The 15,839-nt window shown below is 34.0% G+C and overlaps 1 protein-coding gene across 1 annotated transcript in view; it reads left to right on the top strand.

Moving 5' to 3' along the window:
- Positions 1–15,839, top strand: part of LOC124175427 — a 29,481-nt gene that overhangs the window by 5,003 nt on the left and 8,639 nt on the right. The window contains exon 3 of the mRNA XM_046555672.1: positions 5,562–5,725. Within this exon, the coding sequence (XP_046411628.1) occupies positions 5,562–5,725 (164 nt within the window). The remainder of the gene's footprint in view (positions 1–5,561; positions 5,726–15,839) is intronic.

Raw genomic sequence — 15,839 nt, forward strand, 5'->3', positions numbered from 1 at the left:
AGGAAAAATTAAACGTTAAACGTTTCCTAATCACGGCGTATAAAATTTAATATCGCTCGTAAATTAGCGATTGGTTTGAATTGTATTTTGCTTCCGGGTTCTCGAAATTGTGGAAAAAGTTAGGGCATTTATTGTTTTGTAAAACTTTGATAGTATTTATAATTGAAAATTGAAGCGAATATTCGAGTATTCAGACAATTCATCGTATTTAAGTCAGTAACGATTCATGCTGAGCAAAAAACCGTAATAAAACAAAACACATTCATATTTCGAAATTTTAGTTTCTTTAAAATCATTGTAAAATTGAGAAAATAGTGATAACGTCACTCAATTTAATCCCGCAATAATTCGAATAGTTGTATAGAATTATTCATGTTACTTTGTTGTTCAACGATGTGTTTAATCCCTTAGAAATCATTAAACGTTGTTTCACGCTATACAAATTGAAATTTGCAATTTTCAGAAAATGACGTGCTGCACTAAACAGTTGCTTCATTTTCTCGTAATTCCAACAGTTATTGTCTTATTAAAATTTTCCATAGTAACTTTAACAAATGAAATTTTCCTGATTGCGATAGCAGTTGAATGCTGCCCAATCTTTTCTTTCTAGAAGTATCTCACATAAGACTAAGACTGCAATTAGAAGTGTTTATGTGTAATGCAATGTCTTCAATGGAAAAAGAAGCTTTTATAAGTCGCAGTCATGTCAGCTGCAAGCACGGAACGTTCGGAGAAGAACCAAAGCCCGAGTTTTATTTTTGGTCCTCCCAATTCCCAGTTTCTTATAGTTTCTCTAACGCGACGATGCGCGTGCGCGAGAGTTATCCACGCAATATATACACATATGTAAGTGTATATACGAAAGGTGTATTTTAAACACGGTCGAAAATCAGCGCGCCCCGCCATAAATTACCATCAGTTAAAATCAACATTTGCGAGAGCTATGGAAACGGTCGTGCATTTTGGGTGCAGCTGCGACAGCTTCCTGTTTCACGGTGGGCGCAATGTTACAGGAATAATATGAAAATCCCGAAAGTGTGAAGTTACGAAGAGAGAAATCAATCAATCACTCATGCATCTCTCGGAATTCATCGCAGTGTGGGAAAAGAAGAGATGGTCAAATTTTCATTTCTGTGAAGAAGAAAAAGAAAATTCCTTTGTTTCAAGAAAATTAATATGGAAAAGCGGCTTTCGAAGATTTTACGTCATTCCAGAAAGTTACTCGAGCGCGATTCGAATGAAATTTGCTGTTAAAAATTGATCAAGTCGTATACTTTGTGGGTAAAGATATTTCACGGAACTCTCTTTAGATACTTGACACTTCCGGTTTATACAGATCGCCGAGTGTTTGGACGTTAGAATAATTACCGTGTAACATCCTGAATTTCGAAGGAACGGCTTGATCGATACGAAATAATTTTCTTAACCTTATTCGAAGACGTTTGAACTTCGGCGATCAATAAAATATATGCAAAAATCGACGTGTTTCCGAGTTTCGATTGAGTATAACTTGACAATTGTTGACTATAGGCAGGAAAAATGTAGAATACAAAAATTTTTTAGTTTTAATAACTTCTGGGGGCAATCTGGATCGTATATTACCCGTTTCTTTTTGCCAATTCTTTACATCTCATTTTGTATTAAATTTTACATCGTCATCTAAAGTAAACATTAAGCAAACAGGCGCTCTGATGATTTTATTTCACTATTTATAAACTGAAAAATATAATCTTAAACCATTTTTATAAACAAAACTATTTCTATGTAGTATATTCCCATTTCCCAGGTCTGCTTATAAAACAAGGGACTCCAGAAAATGAAATAAACACGGAAGCTTTCAAAATACAACAGAACCTTATTGTTAGTTTGTGTAATTTTTTGAAAATTATACTTTCTTCCATTCAAAATTTCGGGCAATATTCCTGTGTTAGTGTCAAAAAAACACGTGAAAATTACATTTTGAGGCTGGGTTTGAATTTAGGTGTGATTTTTTTTCATCCGTAATTCCCTGCGAAAATCGTCAATTGTATTCGAACATGTCGTAACGTGTAATAAAATTATACGATATGATAAATTCATACCTACATATCAGAGTTATCTTATATGATTTACCGACAATTATACCACGTTACGTGAAAAGAAATTACAGCTTCTAAACTAATTGTAAATCCGTTCCCCTGTAATAAATTTTTTGCATTTTTCTACACTGTAAACACAGCGGTAGGCTAATATTTTCCAAAATTGAGTATTGAAAAAACAACGCAGCTTTTCCAAGAAACCCAAGAAATAGAACTTTTTTCAATTTTTCATCGCCTTTTATGAAGCCTCCTCCCCCCCCTTTTTTTTTAACGTATTACAAAATTCAAATTTACAACCATATCTCTTTTCTGCTCGACTATCTTCCGCTACATGATCTACAATTTCCGATTCATATAATTAATAATAACAAGCCGCAAACACCGTCTAATAAAAATCTGCAAAAACTTGTACATACTCCGATCATCTATCGTAAGGAAAACATTTCATAAAATTTGAACCGGTTTTGGTATTGGCCACATCGATTTCACGCGGAATACACCATACATAATCCTGCATCTACAAGCTACACGTACGCACAATTCGTTTCTACGACTCTTCTCCGTTCTGTTAAATTAACCCGTTATATCGAGATCATCGCGGACAGGCATTGCAGGGCCGTATATCGTCGGCCTGAGGCCCCCGAACAAGGTTCGTCGGACATATTTTCTTCTCTAGATGTACAGTGTGAATTACTAGCGACAGAACATTTCACCGTCTGCTGAAGTTTAACGCGCATGCGCCACAATTCGGAGCAGTTGTTTGCCAGGGTGACCAACCGTTGTAAATTTAGACGTCAGTTCGCCGCGATGTACGCAAACTGAGAGAAATTTTGAGTTCCGTTTACCGCTCAGTCCTTAACTATTTTCATTTTAAAATTAGTTTTCCAGCTGTTAGCAGAACACAACTGCCAGCGAAAACTGTCAAAATTTTCGAGGTTATGTTCGCGACGGTTGGTCGCCCTGACAAACAACTGCGCTTGGATCGTAGCGCATGCGCATTAAACTATGTAGCAGACGACGGACGATTCGGTCGTTGGCAATTGACGCTGTATAAAACTCAAAGTTCTTCTGACGTACGTTCGCTTGTAACTCCAGAATTACCGAACCGATTATCATTATTTTTTTTTCTATGGATAGCCACAACATCGGGCCAGGGCATAGGTCGTGTTTCGTTACATCTAGTTCAACAGTTTCGTAGATATAACGATATTTGTGAGCCAAGTTGAAACGGTATTATACACATTTATTCTAAAACCGACCAAACTCTTGTGGATAGAGCTTAGGTTAGATTAGATTAGATTAGGTCAGGTCAGGTCAGGTATTATCAATCTTCATTCAAATATTTTTCACTGTAAGTAAAATTGTTTTATCCGAATGAAGTTTCCATTTTATTATTTTAAATTTGGGTGCGGACGGAGCTGTGACGGGCTACTGTAGTACCGTATAATCTACAAATAAAAGAGTAAAAGAGTGGCGTCGAGACGCTCGGGCGTCGCGTCGGTCGGTTGGTCTGCCCGAACTCAAGTGAGTCTGTGTCACTGGGTCAATCCTTTGCCCACGAGAGGCCATCGGACATATATATATATATATATGTATACACGCGTGTAGGTATACACAGCATTTAACTACATGCCTACGCTGGGAAAAATTTCATTTTTAATTACGCTACGGTTGTTAGAAAATCATAGTAGAATGAGCATATCATCGTTACACGTGTTAACGGTTTACAATATTTTTCGAATTACAAGAAATACGGCACAAGTAAATATTCAGTGTAATTATAGTTGCCTTTACTATACATATAATCTGTTTCTTTCGTTTACTATGGTTTTTTTTTTTTTTTTTTTAAAGTTGAATAAGAGATTAACAGCAATTCATCGTCGCAACAATATCAAAGCATAGCAATAGTTGCAAGGAAATATAATACGAGTGATCGTTATCGGAAAGTATAGTCATTTTGTACTTCGAACTATATTTTGTGGACGTGGTAGATAATTATGACAGTCAATGTCTGCGTAGTAACGACAACTGAAAATTTGTTTCTATTGTATACTTACGACCGAATACACACGGTTATGGTTTGTTCTGTTACTGATTTCAAGTATTACAAATAATGGAAATATATTTATGTAACGTTGATTGAAATTCGTCATGTAATTATTGTTACGAAATTATTGTTAGGAACGTGACAATTGTGTGAAATTTAGAAAACAGCGTAATAGAAAACTAACAAACTCATGTTTTGTAAAATTCGATTCTCTCAAAATTGTAATTCCGAGGTTGCGAAATGGCGATGTTTTTTTTTTTTTTTTTTTTGAACATTTCGTCACATTAACGTAGAACTCGCGTTTCAATTACCATTGTCAACGGTTTTTTTTTCTTCTCTTTTTTCTTTTACACTTATTTTTCTTCCGATAGAAATTGCAAGTCATCTCTGCAGCAGTAGTGTCGATTCCGCGCCAGCTTTCTTTCCTGTATTTTGAAAGAAATATTTTTCGTAACTTCAACCCAGCCTGAAATTCTCCAGCGTTATTACTCCGCGTCAAATTACTGTTACTTTAAAGACAATTTCCACGCACCGAGAATTCGGAAAATACTTTTGTAAGGCCGCAAAATCCGCTTAAAAAAAAGAGAGAGAAAAAGAAGAAAAAAAAACATCGCTCCGGTGTACGGTTAACTCTTTAAAAACTACAGTGTAATGTAAAGTCAGCATGTTTTCAGACCTGAAGTGCACGTAGCATGAAAAGTTTCGCACGCTATCGTTATCTAATAACTGTATAATTTTTCGTCCGAATTTCATCGGATCGTAAGTCGAGCACAATATTTTGTTTCGTACGGAATTCCCTTGATAAGAAAAAGAAAAAAAAAAAAAAATTAATAAACAACTTGTGAGAAGTGATTTAGAAAGTCATACAAACTGATGTAACCAGTAAAAATTTAACAATGAAATCGACACGAATCGACCAAATATTTTTTTTTTTTTACAATAAAAAAATACGTTACACTTGAAGTTTTGTACGCTGCTTATTTAAACGAAAATGCATCAACGGACTTGTTATAATCTGTCAACGCTAAGAGGATACGAATAAGTTTGCTTGAATTTCCGTTTCCGAAGAAATGTTCCTCACTCAAAAAACACCGACTAACAAACCTGTTACAAGTAAACTGAGTAATTTTTGTCCAAAGTTTAGACGATCAAAATGTGTTGGTTCTTTTTTTTTCTTCTTTTTTTTCTACAGAAATCAGAAATTAGTCAAGCCTTAACCAGATTGAACTTTATAACGTGAAATTGTTGACGCAACGTTTCCGTTTCTTACGACAAATCTCGTTGTATCGCGAATCTTACAACTTTGTAACAATTTTTGTCGGTAACGTTTTGCAGCCGCCATTAATTGTATATCGAAGGTTTATTGTTTAATAGATCAGAGCGAATGCTTATAAAGGTAGTTGTAATAAGAGAGAAACTCGCGACGCTTGTTGCAGGGACTCGGTGCCGAAGCAATGCTGCGGACTTGGTTCTCCGCCGGTACGTTGGTCCATTCTAGGAGTGGGAGTGGTGGGCCTTGTTTGTGCAGGCGCAGGGGCCTTACTTGGGGCCTTACGGGCCACCGGTCGCGACCACATTGCCGTCGCCCTACTCATGATCGGTGAGTATATATCTCTTCTCCCAGGCAACGACGCGTCATTCTTCTCTTCCCGATTCCTCATTCCGGCTTCGTTACATAATTCCAGGGGACTGTTTTTTTTTTTTTTTTACAACGTTTTTCCATTTCTTTTCGAAATTACGACACCTACGCTTATTTTTCTATCCAATTTCTGCGTGTTTGTGTTTCAGATTGAGAAATTTTCTTTTTTTTTGTTGTTTTTTTGATCTATGAATTGCTACAGTTTTTGCCGAATAGAAAATGTTTCCTGGAATCTCTTTCCCGTTCAAATATAATAAGTGTAAAAAAAAAAGTATCACACTAATTTCACTTTAATCCCGATATTTTGGAAAATAATTTCGGTTAATATAGTCCGACAGTTGGATTGGATTGGATTGATTTTAATTAATGTAAATGAAAGTATGTTCATTGTTTTTTTAGAATCTTATTAGATCTGTCATTTTTTCGGACGGAAGGTACACAAAGTTCACTTGAATTTCAAATTTTATACTCGGGGACGATATTTGTGTGGTAAAAACTTGTGCGTAAAAAAAAAAAAAAAAGAAAAAAAAATCTTATCCTCAATCGAAACAGAATTTCGAAATAACAATGTACAGTAATTACACGAAATTTTGCTACACGGCGTTTTTCAAAGCTAAAAACATTCTGAATTTTCAAAAACGACGGTTCTTACAGTGTGATTACTTTTATTTAATATTTCAATCAATTTTTAGGGTCAATCATTAGACATTTTAATTTTTTTTTTTTTTCTTCAATTTCCGCCGTGTAGTTTTCGTATTTAACTATTATTCGCAGGTATATATATAATAATATTGTACACAACTGACAATGAGCCGTAGATGGCGGGTAGAGGAAAACGTTCACCGATAAAACCAACAACACAATTCTTACAAACAATAGCCGGTAGCAGTGCACGAATGTGTTGCAGGGCTACAATTTAAATTCATGTACCAACGAACATATATGCATACGTCTACCTGTCGGGATGTGTAACACTTGTGTGAAGTGAAACTTAAACGTAGGAAATTAAAACAACGTTTAGGTACGTCACAGCAGGAAACGTGGCTTTTAAAAATGTTCATGCTAGACCGCTTAGCTTACGGCGGTGTCGAATATATCCCATCTACGCTCCACCAGCTATATATTAAAGCATGTGAATTCGCAAAAAGTTCTTACACCGCATTCGCAATGCGCATCCTGTTTGCGATTGCGTTGTATTAAAATAAATAAATAAATAAATAAATAAATATATATACATATGTGTATATTTATTAACGGCATTTTGTGCCTTTCACTAAAGTCACTAAACCTGATTTTGGTACAACTTTTAACTTCCCTTGTCTTTGTCTTTACAGAGAGGAAGGTTAGTTACTACTGTATATATTATAATAATCATACGAAGAAAGGAGCGAATTTTTTTAATGCTTTTAGCCTCAATCGATGCGATTTTTCCGAATTTTGAATTTATTTGATTTCTATTATAAAAATCATTGTCTTTTTTTCTTTTTCAATTTACTTGCGATTTATTCGAATTGGAATCGATTTAATTTTAACCGACGAATATCGTCGTCATAATTATTTTTGTAACTTGAAATATTCCCTTCAAAGTCTCGTCTGTATAACGTTGTTACATGTATGATGTCGCGGAATACATTGCTTGGGTACGTAACGATAATGAAAATTTTCGTCTAATTAATTATTATTCGAAAAAGCAGATTCCTTTTTGCGAGAAGTTGAGTAATTATTGAAGACACGACGATATGTGATAATAAAGTATTATCCACGTGTTATAAAACTTTATGTGCATTCTTGGCTGTTTTTCATGATATTGGAATCGTGTATGTGTACATTGAAATGTATTACAGATTCGTTTGGGCCTCGGGGCCTGCGTATAATGTCGTTGTAAGATTCCAATGGTCAAACGTGTAACTAACGTGCCTCGAAAATCAATTTCAAATTTCTAGTACAGCTCAGGTTTTGAATGCATGCTTGAAAAGATTACCAACTCAAGCGATATAACGGCCTTGCAGCTCTTATACTCGACCTGTTTCGAAAAGATTTCATAAAATCTCTGTGCATAACGCGGTTATGAAGAAATCGGAAAATTTTATCGTCAAGAAAAGTGTTGAAAGAATCAAATTGATTACGCAAAAAGACAAGGCTTTTGTACTATTGTTTATAATTGTGAATATGAATTAATTCAAGAAAATTATACGCGCGTCTGATCGAAAGACATGCTGCAATATTTAAGGATAGTTTGAGAACCTGAAAAATTCTCAACACCTTCGGGAATTTATTATATTGTTCAATTCCGCGATTTCATATCTCACAAATAAACTGGAGTTTACTTGTAAAAATACGAAACGAATTTCTTTGCCGGTATTCATGAAAAAAAAAAAATCAAACATAAGTTATACCCGATGATTATCAACATTGAAATAGAAATGAAGTTAGGTAACTAATATAAACGTAAAGATCGGAATGTCTTGAATAAAAACTACATCCCGCTAATTCTGTAATACAATTTTTTCTGCGTGTACAAATTTATGGGTTGACCCATTACATCTATATAATTTATAACCCGTTGAGTCACAGTGGTAAATATTCTGATCATCTATTTGATATCCATTCTTTGTATATGTATTTAGAAAACTTTTTATGCTATTTCCGATGGTATACTAATAGGTTTTCACTACTCGATAGTAATTATTGCGATGTAACGTAAAATATTATCGTTAGAAAGAAATTTATTTAAAAAAATCGTCAAAATTAAAGGAATAATTAATATCCGAAAAAGTTATCCCTCTACACATATATGGTACATGTTTTACATAAATTATAATTTTCTGGGATCGCTGATTACGAATCTAAAATTGATTAAAAAGATTCAAGATGGCGGATCAAATATGGCGGGCAAAAATTTCAAATTCGCTCGAATACGGAGTAAAAACTCTGCCCGGGCGTTTTTTGGGTCGCTGGTTACGAATGTGAAATCAGATTTTGAATTTTCAGTGTACACAAATCCAATAATCGATCCCAAAAACCCCTGAATGGAGTTTTTTGACCGGATATGATTAAATTTGAAATTTTCATCCGCCATATTGAATCCATCATCTTGAATTTTTGAAACTCTATTATCCGTTACTATTCTTTCTCATCACGATCACTGTTGCTATATTTTCTTGCAACTGTTGCGAAAATTTAACGCTTGTGCAACGACAAATTAACGTTAAAGCCTTAATTGACTAAAAAAAATTAGAGCAAACCTCAGAAACGGATTTTTCGTTGCAATTACCAAAAAAGTATCGACAATAGGGCAAAATATTTACGCGTAGCTCGTTTTTCCTAATTCCAAGTTTTTTTCAACGATACCTGTTTTACTCAATTCTTCCAGTTACCCTAAAAAACGAAATCTTCCTCAGCGCAAAATACTGTCTTGTCGTAAAAGTCGACCGAGCCCAATAATGTGTGACTCAAAGGGATATGTACACACATATACACCATGCAACGGTGCTAATTTGTTTACATTATGCGAGTAAACCGGTTGAAAGTGGACGGCGATACATTTGAGATAAACACGCGTGTTCGCGACGCGAACTGTATAATGTATGTATAAAGTGTGTATTTATAATGTGCCCATGTATACTCGCTCCTCTTTTACACGTAGTTGCATCTCGTTTTATTCTACGGTTACCTGCAAAGTCCAGTTACCTCATATACGAGGTGAATGAGGTAACCATAAAGAGTAACGTCAATATACCAACGTTAACTGTAAAACGCGGCCTGCACGTACATACGTGTAATACGTATAAATACACGTATGCACGTGCCTTGGGACATGCAAGTATGTACACGTATATACATATGTGTAACAATGTTCGCCAGTTTGTGTTGTACCCGGAGAGAATAAGAGAAGAGATTCTACTCTCGTTTCAGAAAAAAATACCCGTTTCAATGATATTTTTTATTATAAAAATGTAGGAGATTTTAGTCCGGAAATAGTAATTTTCAATCTTTTGAGACTAAATTCTATATTTCATAAAACTATGTTTTACCGAAAATATTTATTTGTCCCTATTTTATTGTAGGTTTTGAGTAGAATCTGCTCGTTTATTCTCTCCGTATTTGTATCGTACAAACTAAACTTGTTACTTGTACCGAAAATTCAACTAATGACAGGTACGAGTGATGAAAAAAAATTTTTAGGATTGAATAGAATCCTACAATTATACGCGTATGTGTTCATTAATCGAAGTCGTGCTGTCATTATTTTTCACCGCTCTGATTTCCACTGTCAAAAGTCTTGTGATTACGTATAAAAAGAAGCATGTGTAACATAAACTTGTCCTTTGCCTACCGCGATTTAACAAATCATTATCGAAAAATATTATACCTATATCAATTTCTTTTTGGGTCTATGGTAAATCTGAAAAAGAAATTTTTCACGAATTGTACGGATTATGAAAATTTTCAACCGCATTAATTTCACTGATTTTCCATGTTGAATACAATAAATTATTCACAACAGCGTTATATTTTCTTTCTTCTTTGATGTCTTGTAGTTACCTATGAGTAATACTAAAACGTTGGTTATTTCCAAGCATGCTGTGTAATCGGAAAAAAAAGGAAAAAAAAATAAATAAAATACCGACGTATACAGATAACGAAAACCGCTTTGTTTCATTTTCATTGCCGAGTTGAATCTTTCCGTTTAAATTGCAATATGCATGAGTAAATTACCAGCTAAACTTGCACGTTATTATTTTATTCCTCGTTATGCTCGCGAGTCTTCTTCTCGGAATGCTTTATGAACTTTTATTCCCTTGGCATGCATCGTGATAAATTTCGAGTTACGTTTATTTTTTACTCTTTTAATATGCCTAAACGAAAAAAAATCAACAATTCTAATACAAATAAAAATAGTATACATGCATTGTAATTGGGTATAAGTCAAGGTTGGAGGTGGAAAAAAACGTGATCAACTAACGTTACGAAATTAACGTAAAATCCTTTTTTTTTTTTTTTTTACTACAATTTTATCTTTCAAGGACGTCCGTATAGTTACGCACGGTTATCTGCCCGCAGTATAATATGTACGCGTATTATGGTGTAATTAAACAAAGTTTAGACGCCTCTTAATTAAACCTACGGTCCTTCACGTTGCGGATTTAATTACCTTCTCATTCGGCTACAGCTGAGCTTTGTCATTGACGAGCGATTAGACGCTGAGAATTCTGTCGTCGTTGTTGTAATATTATTATTGTTATTTCATTCTTATATCTCGTTGCGATTGTTGTAAAAATCTTGTGAAATATGTTGACATCCACCTATCAGGTTCACCAACAGTTTTTACCTTGTTTTTGTACAATTTTTAGGTCAAATTATTTTACTTCCCATGAGATAAAATGACTTTATTTGTTTTATTTTATTTATTTATTTTTTTTTTTTCGTCAACATTATACATATATACCTATGCATGCATGCACTCGTACTGAACACGTTTTATAAACCCATTTCAAGACTTACCGCGTTTCTACCTGTTGAAACGACCTTGCTTGAAAATTTATTATTATTGTTATTAGCATTTAATTAAAGCGCGTGGGATTATGTATTTATTTATTTATTTTTTTATTTTTTTTATTTTTCTCTACGAAACCCGAATACTGTCTCTGATATGTAGATGCAGTTACTCATCCGTATAATTTTGTACCATCTACTCTGTGATTCAGTGCAGAACTCTCACGACAAACTATGTTAAAAAAAGAAGAAGAAGAAGAAAAAAAAAACGAAAACTCGACACCGTCAATAAGTTGTTCGGCTATTCGAAAGCTTTTTAGCCAACCTTTGAATTAACGTTCTTCGGCAAAATGTCATCGCCGTAATCAGATTTCAACTGAAATATGTTGCTCCGTTGGTAAAAAAAAAAGAAAACTAATAAATCACGGAAATAATACAGTCGTAATATTTTTAAACTATCAATTTTCAAATTGGTAAAAGATTAGAAGGAACTTTACTTTGTAGTTGAAATTTTCGTACGTTATAAAGGTAATTGCCGTTGTGCGAACTGATTTTTCTAAAAACCGTCCGAACAAAATTTTAATAAATGATTCATAATTTAGGGTTTTTTTTCGTGAAATTAGAATCTATCTTTGTATCAAGAAGTGGCCGTTTAAATTTAATTCAATTTGATGATTTTAGTCACAGCATGTGAACCTTTTTTTTTTTATAATTCTCTATACTAATTTTTTTTTTTTATATTAGACTTTAGTCTGTACTCTAATTTTGATATTTTTTTCTGCCCCGTGAGGTATGAAGAGAGAAAATAGGTTGTAAAATTTTCTTTTAAGAATCGGTTACATATCTTTTGCTGCTGAAATTGGAGTATCCTGAAATTTATCACCGCCATTCACACACACACACTGAGGAGAGAAAACTCGTTGAAACAATCGCTGTGAAGGCATAACGCGAAAAATCTTACACTTACAAAGGATTCCTTTTTTTCTTCAACCCCTGAAGTTGAAAAAAAAAAAAATCTCAACCAAATCTCAATTTTTATTCATATCATACGAGATCATTGGGATTTATCGGCGCTTATAAAAACTCAAACACGTGAGTTTGATGAAGTAATTTTTCTAATTTCTGAAGCAGTGTAAAAAAACTTCCCTGTTTTTTTTTTTTTTTTTTTTTTTTAACTTCCTTATTTTGCCCGGCACTTACATAATCTCATCGACATACCTACAAATAAAAAAAAAAAAAAAAAAAAGAAAAAAGAAAAGTACGATACTCTTTGCTACGTCTTGCACGTTACGCAGCGGCAAAACGTTCGCCCGCCGAATTTTACTTCACCCAAAGTAGGCCAGCATCAATTAGTCGCAATAAAAATGAACACTGCGGAGAGAACTGTTCGTTCATTCCACATACTTGGCATAGTTATTGCACTCGTAGATGTGATAAAGTGGGATGGTTTAAAAGCCTGCTATACGTATAGTTATAAATTCCATTCAGCCCTGTTCTTCGTCGCAACTGCGTTACAGTTTATTATTCATCATGTAAATTACTGCACGTCAGTTCTTATTGTGCGAATTATTATTTCTATTATACCACACCGGCAATCTTGGACCGCCGATAACGAGGTATGACAATGCCTGACCTTCACCACTGTGTCTATAACAAACCTTCTAAACCGTGGGATCAGACACAGATGCCGTTGTCGTTTGTAACTGGAAAATACGTGATTACAGTTTTCTATATCATGTGGGAATTAAAAGGGATTTTGTTTTGAGGTAAAAAATTTACTGATTTACATCGAGAGAAAAAAATTGGCTTAATTAATAAGCCGAACGATTTGGGTTTTAGTAATTTACTTGAACCGGGGAAATGTCACGGAATTTTTGGCGCAAAAATTTGTCGCCAGACTGTTTCATTTTTCTTTCTTTATAATTGCTACCGATCGTTTATGTAGTGAAAAACAAGCAAAGAAATTCGGGATCATTACTTATTTTAAAGTAGCTTTCTACAAATTGTGATTTTCATGTAAATCACGAAATAGGGTTTTACCAAAAATTTTGTAATATCGCAACTGTGAAGAATTCACAGCCACAAATTATGATTTAATTGCAGTTATAAGCATAATTGTTTAAAAATTAGAACCATGACTTATAAACTAATTCTAAAGTTGCGAGAGAGTTATTTTTTCAGCAAATGGGTATAAGTTACATTTGTGGTAAAAGAAATTTCAATCTAGCCGATAACTTCTATTTACTTATGCAATATGTAATGTAATTAAAGAAAAATTGAACAATTCCAGCTGGGAATTGAAGCTCCGTTAGATAACTACGACTCACTGTTTCGTGTAATTCGTTAACGTTTCTCACACACTGCTTATTTCGGGAAATATATTGGCACAGCATTACGAGCAGCGTAGAATATATAACAAATAGACATATGGGTCAAACCCGTTGGAAAAAGCGTGACAAGATCTTATTCGTTTTGGAAAGCGAACTTGATTTGAGAAAATTTGTGTAAGAAACTCATGTATATATATCTATTATCTATAGATATGTAAACTATAAGTGGATCTTATTGTTAATACGTATCACATGAACGCATAAACAACCTCCGTATAAATTTTTAATATTAATGAAAACCGAAAACTTTGCATTATTTTGTTGTTGTTGAATTATATATTACACTGAAAAAAACTTCACCCAAAACCCAAAAACTTATAGTTTATGTGAAATATTTGAAGGGGTAACTTTCTCGGAAATTAATTATTCCTTAAATTTTCACGATTTTTTTAAGTCAATTTTTGTTTCTAACGACAACAATATACGTTATATCGCAATAATCACTCTCGAGTATTGAAATCCTATTAGTATACTATCGGAAATAGCAAAAAACCGCAAAGAAATATGTTGAAAAGTTCTCCAAACGTACAAAAACTGGATATAAAATAGGTGGTAAGAATACTTACCACTATTATTCGGAGTTGTTATTGCAGAAAAAATACCCGAACGCAGAGCATATCATGCTTTGCATTGTTGCGGGAATTCTACTGGGCGTATTAAAGTTTCGATAAATAGGATCGTAGTCAGGCCTCTAATAACGTGATAATTAGCGTGGGATTATAGAGCTAGTCACAACGTTCGTTATTATACATATATCTACTTGCAGGTAAGCGAGCGCGAAGTCTGTATAATTTAGGTATAGCATACATGCATGCATCGGTAGATGTGCATAAATGGAGATTCATACACCTATAAGCTTCGCTAGGGAAAGTTTGGTGTAAAAGACATGTATATACTATACGCATACGTATAGTGTTATCAGGGGGGGGGGGGGATGTATTGTTCAATGCTCAGAGGAAATGCTAATTAAACAGAAATAACGTTAGAGAATCACGGTGAGAGAAAAAACGAGCCACTTTCATTTTCAGAAAATTGCAATGCCTTTGTTTCTGCAATATATGCATAATAATAATAATAATAATTAACGACTTCAGAGTCACTCGATTAAAATATACGTTACAGGATCTGAGTACGATTGAATAAAATTACTCCACGTTCCATCTGTTTTTGTATTATCTCTAACTAGTCTGATTCTAGAAATACCAAACCAAACGTGTCGTCTTCGTGTGTATGATATTTTTCAGTTTATATGCAACACGATTGTTTGTTTAAGAGTTGGGAAAATATTTTTTACACATTCAGGCTGAACGCGCGTCACCGAGGTCGAAAAGTGGTTAAGAAGCGAACAAGGAAACAAATAAAAATGATAACTGCTTCGGAGGATGTAGGAAGTGGGTCGAGCGAAGCCAGAATGCCCGGCATAATACCTATAATACTCATTTCTCTGCAAAAGTTATTATCTACGTACGATTTCTACTTCGGTTTATTTCGTTTTTTTTTTTTTTTTTTTTTTTTCAAACTCTTCCTTCATGGTAGTAAAGTCGAAGCGTACGGTTGAGTAATATATAATAGACGCTGCGTGCTCTAATTACCGTTTCTAATCACATTTTACGATTTTCGTATATACGTGTATAATCAAGCCATGATTCTTGTGTAAGACGAACTTTTCTCGCTGGTATAATATTATAGGGCGTTTAATATTTACCTCATTCGTAGTTTAATATCAGCTTTAATATTGATCGTCTTCTTCGATAAATATCAGTGGGCATTAGAACTAGGATGATTTTTGATTGTGCAATTGAAAACAAATGAATGTACAGGGTGCAAAGCAAGGAAATATTGTATAATACAATTTCGGAAGAAAGTCATCAAAAATTAGAATCATTAGTATCTGTGTATAATGATCGGAAACGAGAATTAATATCAATGTGAAATTATCCAATGGAGTATAGTATCTATGCCGAATCTCCTGCCTTGCCATTTCTCCTCGCTTTCATACTGGCAAAAAAACATGTATAATACCTGTAATGTGTAATGAAGTGAATAATGTATAGATATGATGAATATGAACAGACACGCGGTATGACAAGGATCTATACTTGAACGATGTGTATTTATAACCACACCGGGTTTAAGTATTAGGGTTAATCATCGGTTGTTAATGATCCTTAGATACTAGTGACCGTATG

Source organism: Neodiprion fabricii, chromosome 2 (assembly GCF_021155785.1).
Source record: "Neodiprion fabricii isolate iyNeoFabr1 chromosome 2, iyNeoFabr1.1, whole genome shotgun sequence".
Lineage (NCBI taxonomy): Eukaryota > Metazoa > Arthropoda > Insecta > Hymenoptera > Diprionidae > Neodiprion > Neodiprion fabricii.